Source organism: Sesamum indicum, linkage group LG4 (assembly GCF_026168435.1).
Source record: "Sesamum indicum cultivar Baizhima isolate 11 linkage group LG4, ASM2616843v1, whole genome shotgun sequence".
NCBI lineage: Eukaryota > Viridiplantae > Streptophyta > Magnoliopsida > Lamiales > Pedaliaceae > Sesamum > Sesamum indicum.
In genome coordinates, this window is record NC_142660.1 from 16360600 (window position 1) to 16372991 (window position 12392).

Genomic DNA, 12392 nt, shown 5'->3' on the forward strand with positions numbered 1-12392 from the left:
TAATTTTTTGGAATGTCCCTGCATTATAGTCGGCAACACTCGTTAACATTCCATAACTCATCCTAACCCCATAAGCAATACCTTAGGCCTTGTTTACTTGGTTGAATAAGGTGGGATATCATGGCTTATCAAGGCGAGTGGCCCATTTACAAATTAAATCGCTAGCCCAATAAAAGAGCATTCAACCCGGTAAACAAGGCCGTATAAGTTTATTTAGTTTAACATATGACCATCAGGGTCAAACTAACAATGTGTACATAATTAGTTAAGGTTAAACGTTATTAAATTTCAACTATAACCGATACAAAATAAGATAGGAAAAAGGGAAATAATATGACAAATCCCAAATGAATTAATTGAAAACATCAAGGGATTGCCTAAAGTAGAAATTTAACTACCCAAGAAGTCACAAAAATTGGAACAACATTTTCATCCCACAAAAGAACAAATTGAATTATTCATCTATACATATGTTCCTATATATAACATAAACAACCATACAAAATTTTACATGATTTTACTCTCTAATAATCAATTAACTAGTGCAAAAAATATACTATATTTTAGTTCATAATGTCCATTTCTTTTGACTCAAAATTAATTAGAACAACATGTAGCTTTCTTTTCCATGTTGTTGGGCTCTGCAACAGTGATAGTGGTGCCTTGGCCGGGAATCTGGCCGATAGCTTCTTGCGCTGCCAATGCTTTCCGGCTTATGATCTGATATATATCTAATAGAATAGTCTGAAATGCCTTCTCAACATTATGAGCCTCTAAGGCTGAGGTCTCAAGGAAGGAGAGGCCCTCTTTCTCAGCAAACGCTTGTGCATCGTGCTCGGTCACCACTCGGAGGTGGTTCAGGTCTGACTTATTACCCGCGAGCATGATAACGATGTTGGAGTCTGCGTGGTCCCTTAGCTCCCTCAGCCACCGCTGCACGTTCTCAAACGTTTGCCGTTTTGTCATATCGTACACGACTAGTGCCCCTACTGCACCGCGGTAGTAGGCGCTTGTGATGGCACGGTATCGCTCTTGCCCTGCCGTGTCCCATATTTGCGCCTTCACTGTCTTACCTTCCACCTACATGAATGTGTTAGCGTTATCAATTATTTTTTGTTATTTAAGTTAGAATTGATATAGGTATTAAGTTATTAACAATTCACGATTGAATCAAATTATGTGATTCCTCTTTTTTCCTGAATTTATACCAATCACACAGTGATCGCATTCCACTTATAATATGATTTATTCAAATTTGTCTAGGTCGGTCTAGACGACAACTATTCACCCAAAACATCCTCCATGTGTATTTGTAGTTTCACTTGGACATCCACTCATATGTCATAATTGAAATCCAATGTAGAAGACAATTAAGGGTCCTTTTTCTTTGAGTTCTGAAATTTTCATGATCCAAGTATTCAGATGCGGACATCAATTTATGTTGTTCCTTTTTCCTTTCTAGGAAAATATAAATAATATTAGGGTAAATTATAATAATTATTTTTTAGGTTTGATATAATTACGGATATTCTCTCATTGGTAAAAAATTATAAATACCTCCTTGTTATTAAAAAAATTACAAATACCTCCTTGTTATTTAAAAAAATACAAATACCTCCTATTTTTAACGACCGTCTAATAACTAGTCTAATCCGTTAGTCTCCATTAGTTTTCCATCTATTTTTTTATAGTAAATTGACCAAAACGTCCATGTGGATTATAAATTTGATTTTACTTATTTTTCAAAAAAAAAATTATGGACTAATTGAACAATTTTTATATAATTTTAAAATTTTTTCCATCCATCTCGTCTGATTCTTTTTTTTTTAATTTTTTTAAAAAAATACAATAAGGCCAAATTAAGTTGTCATATTCAACCTCTATTCGAGAATATATAATTGCATCAAATATAGGGAGTATCAGTAATTTTTCAAACAATAAAAGAGTATTCGTAACTACGTCAAATTTTAAAAGAAAAACTTATTGTAATTTACCTTTATTGTACGTTACTAATCAAACCATTACATCAAACTGATCAACGATCATGTATTCTTAACCATAAAACATTCATTCTTTTAAATATGCACGAAATTGAACCTAACAAAAGATTTTCATACATTGATGTAAACAATAGACATGTTGAGGAAAGTTGAGTCATATTTTGAGATAGAGATGCATGGAAGCAAACCTGGAGAGTCCTTGTTGCAAACTCAACACCAATGGTGGATTTGGACTCCAAACAAAACTCATTACGTGTAAATCTGGACAAGATATTGGATTTTCCGACACCCGAGTCTCCAATCAAGACAATCTTGAACAGGTAATCATATTCGTGATCAACCTTATACGCCATTGCTTCTTCCCTCTGCACAATTAGAAACCAAAAATCAAAATGATTTCCTACCCACCATAAGACAGATGAGGGAACTGATCATTAAATTGGTAAGAAACAAACATGCCTGCTCCTTAGACTCATTTCTTTTTCTCATATTCTTGTTTAGATTTCTTTCAATAAATTAATGAACAAAAAGTATGTATGATTAAGGGCAAAAACTCACCACTAATTAACCAATTATTGTATGGTTAATCATAGCCAATTTCAAAGATGGATTTTTAATTCTTGGTTTGAGAGAGAGAGACAGAGAGAGAGAGACAATTTCTAAATTCAAGTGCCTAATTAGAAACTTAACAATAAAAGAAAAAAAAAAGTAAAATAAACAGAATAACCGATTTAAGAGGAATTTAAACGGTCCTTCACTGATGATTCTTATATGTGGAGACTTGAGAGCTATATATGGCGTTGTCCTTTCACTATCTTTAGATCAGCAACAATTGTCGTAAGTCATGAAGTAAATAGATCGGCAACCCTTGATCTTGGTATTACAAAAAATCATTCAATTTTTGGTTGTCTTATCATTCCAAGAGAGACGGGGTGGGGGATTGGGGGTTAGGTTCAAATATCATAAGAAATATGATATTTGATCATGGTAAATTATCTGTAATTACAATAAAAAATCATTGATTACGATCACACAATGATAGTTGACTGTAATTTTTGCTAGTATTGCTAATACTTTTGACATAGCTAAAAACCATATAAAAAATATTTAAGCCATGATATAATAGTTTTTATGGTGAATAAATTAAGTTTTGCATCGATTTTTATTTAATCGTGCTCAATAATAATTATTTACTATGATTTTAATTCATAGCCAATAAAATCACATGCAATAGTAATTTTTGTTCCAGTGAAAATTTGGTCAAAGTTAATGATATTATGTACTAATTAAGATGGCGTTTTGTCTTAATGCATATAAGAATATGAACAATAAATATGATGATGAAGTAATTAAATATCTGTTTTATGTTAAAAACCTCTTTCATTTTAAATTTTATGTTAATGAATCATTCGTTCATATCTTGGGCATGTAATAATATTCTCATTCTCTCTCATAAATGATCTAAACAACATATCCACATTTCATGTCCTCTCCTTCTTGTTCCATGCGATAACAGACAAAATCACATTGCTGTACTTTGTTAGTGCCGGATTTTGGTCGACAGCTTCATATAAACCACGGCGGGTTTAACAACATCGTAGTTTGAGAACCCAAAGGAGCACACATTCAGATCTCCCCCTTATAAATATTCATGCATGAAAAACACCAACGTTGTACCTCAAACGCAAACAAACTTCTCTATCTTGCTTAGAAGCCATGATGACTACTACTCGAATTTCTCCTGCATGGCCTCTTCTGCTGATCACCCTCGTTTGTTCTTTGTGTATCAGCTGCAGTGGGGACGCTCATGATGGCACTGATGAAAAGGCATATATAGACATGTTTATCATGCTACAGTTTTCCATTGATTGCATTATATGTTTGCCTTTAATTGGTGTTCTTATATGGATATTGTCATTTTCCATTTAAGTGTCCATTAATGCATTTTCTTGCTGTAATAAACGTGACATTCTCTCGTGGCTAATTATCACGGTCGACAAGGAAAAATGTGGCCAAAAATTCCATCATGGCAAAAGTTGATTAACCGTGGTCAATAACTTCAGTTTTTTCACATTGGTTGATTTGATCGTCTTTGACACTAATTTAAGTGTTTTGATTTCTAGGTATACGTCGTCTACATGGGTGATCGTCCAAAAGGCGAGTTCTCGGCAACGGCACAGCACATGAGCATGCTCCAAGCAACCATAGGAAGGTTATTACGGATACTAAATGAAATTCTTGGAACTAAGAAATGAGTTTGATAGTTTGAAATAAGTAACTCATAGTTTGTGTACTGTGTGATGGATTCAGCAAAAGGGCGTCGGAATCATGGCTCTACAGCTACAAGAGAAGCTTCAACGGATTTGTTGCGAAGCTCACTGAGGAGGAGAAGACTAAAATTGCTAGTGAGTATTTAGCGTATTATTTTCGGATTAAATGCAGCAGGTTTTCTATCAAACCAGGAAAAATTGCAATTTAATTTGTTCTGATTTGATAATTAAGCCTTACAATTAAAAAAATTTGACACGTTAAGGCAAAAATTGGTTAGTAATTGGCATGTAGGCCTCGTGTGAGCCCCAAATTCTAGCCAGATTTGTAATATCTGACTAATTTCTCCAAGACGACTAAATTTGCCACATCTTATAATTAAGGTACTAATAATGCAATTTTCCCGTCAAAACATTAATATATAGACGAAAAGTCCCCGTAAAAACAGACATCAGCATGTCATGCAACCTTGTGATGTGAGAGGCGGTGAACTTCTTCTTTTAAAATTCAAAGCTCGTGCGGCCATTTTCTTGTTTTTTTTTCGTTCGGAAGAATTTTGTACCTATTAACGTTTTTACGTAGGTTAAAATTCAATGTGGACCATTTTATTTTCATGTACATATATGAATGCAGCTGATCTCTTTTCTGACATTGATGGTTTGATTTATCTCTGTAAATATTAACAACTGATCAGGTTTGGAGGGGGTGGTGTCTGTGTTTCCAAGCACAAAAAAACAACTGCACACGACAAGATCATGGGACTTCATGGGCTTTCCCGTGGCAGCTGAAAGAACGAAAACTGAGAGCGATGTGATTGTAGGAATGCTTGATACTGGAATTTGGCCTGAATCCCCCAGTTTCGACGACAAAGACTTTGGTGCTCCACCAACCAAATGGAAGGGCACCTGCCAGTCTTCTTCGAACTTCACTTGTAACAAGTAAGCCCAAGCCCCCTTCTTAACAATGCACCAAAATTCTTAAAAAGTTCAACATCTTGCCCCTAGTCCATTACACATTGATTATGATCAATGTACGTAACTATTTCTATTTTTTCTTTAAACTGAAGTGATGTTATACAATCAAATGCAGAAAAATAATTATATTTGTTAGCCGAAAAAATTACATTTTTAGTCCCACATGATAGGGATCGATATTTTTCGTCCTTGGCTTTACGCAAACTTTAAAATGGTCTCATAATTGGATTTTTTCCAACACATTTAGTTTCATAGCCCAACTTCCATAAAAAAAAAATAGGCAACAAATAGCGTGTCCTGCAAGTGACTGTTACTTTATGACGAAAAGTGGTTGTTGGGACTAAAGTTGTCTAAAAAATCTAATTTTGGGACAAAAGTGTAGACCTTCCTATAATGTGGGACGAAAAATGCAATTTTGCCCCAAAATTGTCGGTTCCACAAGATACATGAGGTCTACACTTTTGGTACCTACATTTCAATTTTTTGTCACATTTATACCAAAAACCCCTTTTTGTCGAAAAATAATGGTCACGTGCATAATGTTTTGCGATTTATATTTTGACTAAAGTTGTTTTATGGGACTAAACATGTCGAAAAAATTCAATTTTCAGAATATTTTAGAATAAGGTAAAATAAATTATCGATTATATAGATCCTCCTATCCTACTGGACGAAAATATAGTTTTGCCGTTGTTCGCCTAAACGCCAAAGCATAGGAGCTCTCTATTTGCAATCTCTTATATAGGCTAATGTTAAACTTGCAAGCATGGTATGGTGACGTTTTCGCTCATACTTATGATTGCATCGTCAGTGTTGACCATAGGGTCGAAGGGCTTCATTGGAGTTTTTCGTTGTCGCTTATTTAATTATTCCTCTATAATCTCATCCCACGTCCATCTAACTTTTTCTTCAATTGCTACATTCCCATAATTAAGTACTAGTGATTTTTTGCAGCAAAATTATAGGAGCAAGGTATTACCACAGTGAAGGAACTATCAGTCCACCTGACTTTCCATCTCCTCGAGACTCGGAGGGGCACGGATCGCACACGGCATCCACAGCAGCCGGTGGCCTGGTTTATGGTGCCAACTTATACGGTCTTGGTGCAGGAACAGCTCGTGGAGGTGTGCCATCTGCACGCATTGCAGTGTACAAAATCTGCTGGTCGGATGGCTGCTCAGATGCTGACATTCTTGCTGCGTTTGATGATGCTATCGCTGATGGAGTCGACATAATATCTATCTCGGTAGGCGGGTTCTTCCCTTCTGACTACTTTGCAGACCCCATTGCCATCGGTGCGTTCCATGCCATGAAAAATGGGGTACTCACATCAAATTCTGCTGGTAATTCGGGGCCGGACTCTGCATCAATCGTCAACTTTTCGCCTTGGTCCCTTTCGGTTGCAGCCAGTACCATAGACAGGAAGTTCCTGACCAATGTGCAGCTCGGCAACAACGAATCCTATGTGGTAAATGGGAATTAAACTGTTTATTGGTTCTTGAAAGTACAGTGAAACGAAGATCATTAGATAAGAGTGTCTGAACTTGTATCCTAAATTTGTCTGAATGTTGATCCAGGGAGTATCAGTAAACACATTTGTGCTGGAAAATGAAAGTTACCCATTAGTCTATGGTGGGAATGTGCCCAATACTGCAGGAGGTTATGACAACTCCACATCAAGGTAAAATATAGACAACATTCACTGCTGATTTTATACATGTTCTACTGTTCATATTGCAGTAACAGAGTACTGTAATAAAATATCAAGTATCAATTTTAGAGTTACCATATATAAACGATGAACACTAAACGACAACAAATATATATATATATATGTATATATTGATCTTAACATAACATAATTATTAGTGACAAGAATTAAGCACAAAGTTCTTACTTTAGAAATTGACAACATAAATATAATGACAATGCACACTAATGCAGGTACTGCGAATTCGATTCATTGGACCCAAAATTGGTAGAGGGTACCATCGTGCTTTGCGACGGATTGAATGATGCAGAACCAGCAACAGTTGCGGGTGCAGCCGGAACTATAATGCACGACGATTACTTCAGAGATTTTGCCTTCTCTTTTCCACTACCAGCCTCTTATTTAGGAAACGATGATGGCGACAAAGTTCACGGTTACATTAACGGAACAAGGTTTGATTCATACCCCCCTTTCTTTTTTTATCTCATTTTTACTTTATTTTAGGGATAATTATATTTCCACCCTTTTATTTATGATCTATTTACACAAATTCTTCGTATCTTTTATGTAAGATTTAATGCAATTTATCTCCCTAAGATATTGTAAATAAGTAAATTACCCCTTATAAAAAAAATAATAGCAATTTACTCTCCTGTGTTTTTTAAGATAAAGCAATTTACCTCTTTACTTCATTTAAAAAATATAAGGGGATAAATTGTTGCATTTTTAAAAATACAGAGAGATATATTGCTAAAAAAAAAATTCATAAGGGGTAATCTGTTCATCTACAATATCATAAAGATGTTGCTTGCATTTTTCCCTTTTATGTAATTACAAACACCTCTCATGACAGCCAAAAAGCAAGGTATTTGTGTTATGTTTATGTGGGTATACGTGTCATTTTAAAAAAAAATATGAACTGTTTGTATAAATGATTTTGATATTTTTAGAGGGTATATGCATAATTTTCAAGAAATATATGTATGATTTATGTAATATAGACTGTATGTTAGAAGGTGTAGATGTAATTGTCCTTTTATTTAATTCATGAGGCTACTATACCTATTAATATTTTTATAAGGGGGTAAAATGCAATTAACCACATTTTCTAAGATGATCAAAGTTTAAGGTAGTCTAATTTGGTAATGAAATGTGGTGATGCAGCAAACCAACAGCAACCATTTTCAAAAGTGTTGAGGTTAACGACACATTGGCACCCTTTGTTGTCTCCTTCTCTTCAAGGGGCCCAAATCCCATTACAGCAGACCTTCTCAAGGTGGAACTTCGACTATGACTATGATACTCTGAACCTTCCATTACCAGAAGAATTCCACTGTTTGATCTCTATACAATACCACTTATTAATTTCAACTTTTAAATAATTACAACTTATAGTTTTGGTCCCTAAATTGGTATATTTGTTATAGTTCTGGTCATTTTTGTCCTGAATCAGATGATTTTTTTCCTGCTCAGAATTTTTGTTTGATTTAACGGTCAATCAACGGATTCAATTCTAATAGTTTAAAAAATACATATTTACGGACCAAAAATATAAGCGGTAATAATTCGGGAATTGAAGTTCGATAAATAATTATTTAAGAACTAAAAGCGTAATTCTCCTCTCATTACTCTATTCTTGAATCTTGATCATCTTTCTTTTTTTTTTTTTCAAATTTTGTTTTGTTGTAGCCTGATCTTACTGCACCTGGAGTAGATATTCTTGCAGCATGGTCAGAGGCCACTACTGTGACTGGATATCCTGATGATCCGAGAGTTGTACCATACAACATTATTTCAGGAACATCAATGTCTTGCCCTCATGCATCTGGGGCAGCTGCTTACGTTAAATCCTTTAACCCTACATGGTCTCCATCTGCCATCAAATCTGCTCTAATGACCACTGGTAACTACAATTTCTCCCGAGAGCTCTTGCTAATTCCACAATGTCTTTTCTTTTGATAGTTAAAAAATTGAGTAAATTATATACAGACCCCTTGAAGTTTGATCGAATTGTAAATATTACCGACTCAAATAAAAAAGTATACAACTCATTTAAATACCCTCACTCTTTTAGATAGAAAGAAAATAAAATAAACACAATTTTCAAGAAATTACTATAATAGATAATATGATTTGGGTGCAGATTTTATTTCTTTCTTTGTCTCTTTATATCGTTTTCCTCCGGTTGCTATGTTTAGCGGTCTTTTCGGCTCTTTTCTCTAACAATTGTCACATTAAAGTAGTACAACATAGGTGAAGTGACATGTCTTATCCAAAGTTTGATCCAAATGGGCTACCCCGAAATTTGTCAAATAACAGTTGTAATTTTGTGAAGATTTATTTTTAGAATATCAACATATAAAATTCAACAAAACGTGTAGAATTGGGTTACACATGTAAGATAGAATAAGTTTCAAGTGGAATAATTGTAGTAATGGCAACGGGCAGGTCTGGGTGGGTTTGCCCAGACCCGAGACCCACCTCGCTTCATAAATCCTGGACCCATAAACCGTCCCACTCATCAAAATCCCGGTCCAGTCCCACCCCACCCCACCAAGTCCGTTCCATTGCGCTTGATTTAAATTTTTATTTTTTTTAATTAAATAATATCAATTTAAATTCAGTAATTTAACATAGTTTTTTTTTTTTAACTGAAATGAATTATATAATACAGAAAATACATTCAACTAATATTTTATTTTTTCAATAAGTAATATTAGTTTAGATTTAAATACTTTAACATAGTTTTCAATATCAAATTAATTGCATAATATAAAGTATACACTCAACTAAGTTTTTATTTCTTTATTAAGTAATATCATTTTAAATTTAGTAATTTAACATAGATTTTGATCTAACATGAATTATACAATACAAAGAATACAATCAAGTAATATTTTATTTTTTCAATAACCAATATCATTTTAAAATTTAGGTACTTTAACATAATTTTCCTTATACCAAAAACTCATCTAATCTTTTAATTTGACAATAAGCAAAATCGAATTTAAATTAACATAATTTTATCTAAAATGAATTATATAATACAAATAATACGTTTAACTATTGTAAAATTAGGTAATTTAACATAATTTTTATTTTAAAGTAAATTATATAATATAAATAATACATCCAACTATTTATTTTTGGTATTTTATATATAGAGTTGGATATATATTTAAATACTTTAACATAGTTTTCAATATCAAATTAATTGCATAATATAAAGTATACACTCAACTAAGTTTTTATTTCTTTATTAAGTAATATCATTTTAAATTTAGTAATTTAACATAGATTTTGATCTAACATGAATTATACAATACAAAGAATACAATCAAGTAATATTTTATTTTTTCAATAACCAATATCATTTTAAAATTTAGGTACTTTAACATAATTTTCCTTATACCAAAAACTCATCTAATCTTTTAATTTGACAATAAGCAAAATCGAATTTAAATTAACATAATTTTATCTAAAATGAATTATATAATACAAATAATACGTTTAACTATTGTAAAATTAGGTAATTTAACATAATTTTTATTTTAAAGTAAATTATATAATATAAATAATACATCCAACTATTTATTTTTGGTATTTTATATATAGAGTTGGATATATACAAAATTATTTAAAAATTTACCTATAATATCATAATTTTTCATTAATAATGTATTACACATGAATAAATAAATAATAAAAAATATTGAAAAAAAAATCAGGGCGGTCCGGTACAAAACCCGTAACCTAACTAAATCCAATATTTTAGGACCCAAACTTGCCCACGACCCAGTAATATGAGTACCAAACTCGGCCAATTCGAGACGAGACCATGAAAAATCGGGTCCAATTACTATTCCAAGATAATTGTAATTTTTAATTTAATATAGATATATTTAGAATCTGATCAAACCTCAATAGTTATGGACTTAATTTACCCTAAAAACAAATTAGTACGTTAGTGTGGATTTCAACGGTGTCAAAATGAATAAAAATATAACGTCAATTGATCTTCTTCAGCTGCTTCGATGAGGGTGGCAACAAACACAGACGCCGAATTCGCGTACGGTTCCGGCCACATAGACCCCCTGAAGGCTAAATCTCCCGGCCTGGTATACGACATTGAAGAAGCCGACTACGTGAGTTTCCTGTGCGGCCAAGGTTACAGCAACAAGAACCTCCAACTCATCACTGGGGACAACACAACCTGCACAGCGTCCAACAACGCCACCGTCTACGACCTCAACTACCCATCTTTCACACTCTCCGCCGCCTCTGGCGCCTCCATCAGCCGCGTTTTCCACCGGACAGTCACCAACGTCGGCTCTGCTTCCTCCACCTACAGGGCAGCTGTGGTGGCGCCGCCAGCGCTCAGCATCCAAGTCCAACCAAGCATCCTGTCGTTCAAATCGGTGGGAGAGAAGCAAAGTTTTGCTGTCACCGTTACTGCGAGCGTTGACGAGTCCGTGCTGTCGGCCTCGTTGGTGTGGGATGATGGTGAGTACAAAGTGAGGAGCCCAGTTGTTGCTTATGCTGCTTAATTGATTGAGATGAGTGGTTGTTGCTTGGAGATTTTTGAGTGGGTTTTCTTGTTTGTTTTGTGTCTGATGATTAATGGAATAAGGGTCGGAGAGCTTGTGGGTGCACCGAGCACTTCAGTGATGAATGATTTGTATTTGCAGTGTGTTTGTTCAGAGTTGAATGCGCAAGAAGAATTCTTGTGGCTGACTTGCAAATTGGACTAGTTTTAGTACATGGTGATGAATTTTCTATATCAATTTTTAGTGCATTTTTTCTTTATTTAACATAACATATGCACACACACACACACTATATATATATATAAAGATACTATAAGAAAATAGTTTATTTGTGGTAGACTTTTGGGACCGAAAATATTCATCCCATTTTATGGCCGAATTTGCAAGGAAAAATAGCATTTTCCGTCCCCCTAACTTTTCTTTTTTGTGATTTTGGTTTCATATTTTTTAACTCAACCTACTAATTCTCATAATTAAAAAAAAATTATAATTTTGGTCTCAAGTCTTAATTTTGTTGAATTTCTGATGGAAACAACCTTAGTTCCCTCAAGATTTAATGGAGCTCGTGCCATGAACGTGTTGTTGCCATCATAAATTTAACGAAATTAAGATTTAGAACTAAAATGTATTTTTTTTTTTGAATTATGGAATGTAATGTGGTGAATTAAAAAATAATGGAACTAAAATTGTAAAAGGGCTTGGGGGATGTAAAATATAATTTTTTCAAATTTGCAATGAAAATCGGCAAGCGCACAAAAAATTCGCAAAATTTCATCACAAAATGCAAATGTAATTCATCATAAAAGAATTTAAGTTGATATTGAGAAACACACGCTATGTTTGGTTTCATGTTTGGACATTTTTCGAGACAAGATAAAACACACTTAATATT

The 12392-nt window shown here is 33.7% G+C and overlaps 2 protein-coding genes across 2 annotated transcripts; one reads left to right on the plus strand and one right to left on the minus strand.

Annotated features, from left to right (window-relative positions):
- Window positions 1-467: 467 nt before the first annotated feature.
- On the minus strand, window positions 468-2685 carry LOC105160939 (ras-related protein Rab2BV). The gene is made up of 3 exons (XM_011078479.3): window positions 2559-2685; window positions 2189-2365; window positions 468-1080 (listed from the first exon to the last, which is right to left on the minus strand). The coding sequence occupies exons 2-3, from the start codon at window positions 2351-2353 to the stop codon at window positions 598-600; spliced, it is 648 nt and encodes a 215-aa protein (XP_011076781.1). The 5' UTR covers window positions 2354-2365; window positions 2559-2685; the 3' UTR covers window positions 468-597.
- A 1444-nt stretch (window positions 2686-4129) lies between these two features.
- LOC105160940 (cucumisin) lies at window positions 4130-11680 on the plus strand. Its single transcript, XM_088879860.1, has 9 exons — window positions 4130-4212; window positions 4311-4405; window positions 4963-5206; window positions 6197-6710; window positions 6820-6923; window positions 7187-7405; window positions 8118-8229; window positions 8643-8861; window positions 10979-11680. Exons 1-9 carry the CDS (start codon window positions 4139-4141, stop codon window positions 11498-11500), a joined length of 2103 nt encoding a protein of 700 aa, XP_088735986.1. The 5' UTR covers window positions 4130-4138; the 3' UTR covers window positions 11501-11680.
- The last annotated feature ends 712 nt before the right edge of the window (window positions 11681-12392 follow it).

Coding starts and splice junctions, on each gene's coding strand:
- LOC105160939 (XM_011078479.3), bottom strand. CDS start 2,353: ATGGCGTATAAGGTTGATCACGAATATGATTACCTGTTCAAGATTGTC. Junction 1,081..2,188: donor TTGCAACAAGGACTCTCCAG/GTTTGCTTCCAT, acceptor ACATTCATGTAG/GTGGAAGGTAAGACAGTGAA.
- LOC105160940 (XM_088879860.1), top strand. CDS start 4,139: ATGGGTGATCGTCCAAAAGGCGAGTTCTCGGCAACGGCACAGCACATG. Junction 5,207..6,196: donor TCGAACTTCACTTGTAACAA/GTAAGCCCAAGC, acceptor GATTTTTTGCAG/CAAAATTATAGGAGCAAGGT. Junction 6,924..7,186: donor TATGACAACTCCACATCAAG/GTAAAATATAGA, acceptor ACACTAATGCAG/GTACTGCGAATTCGATTCAT.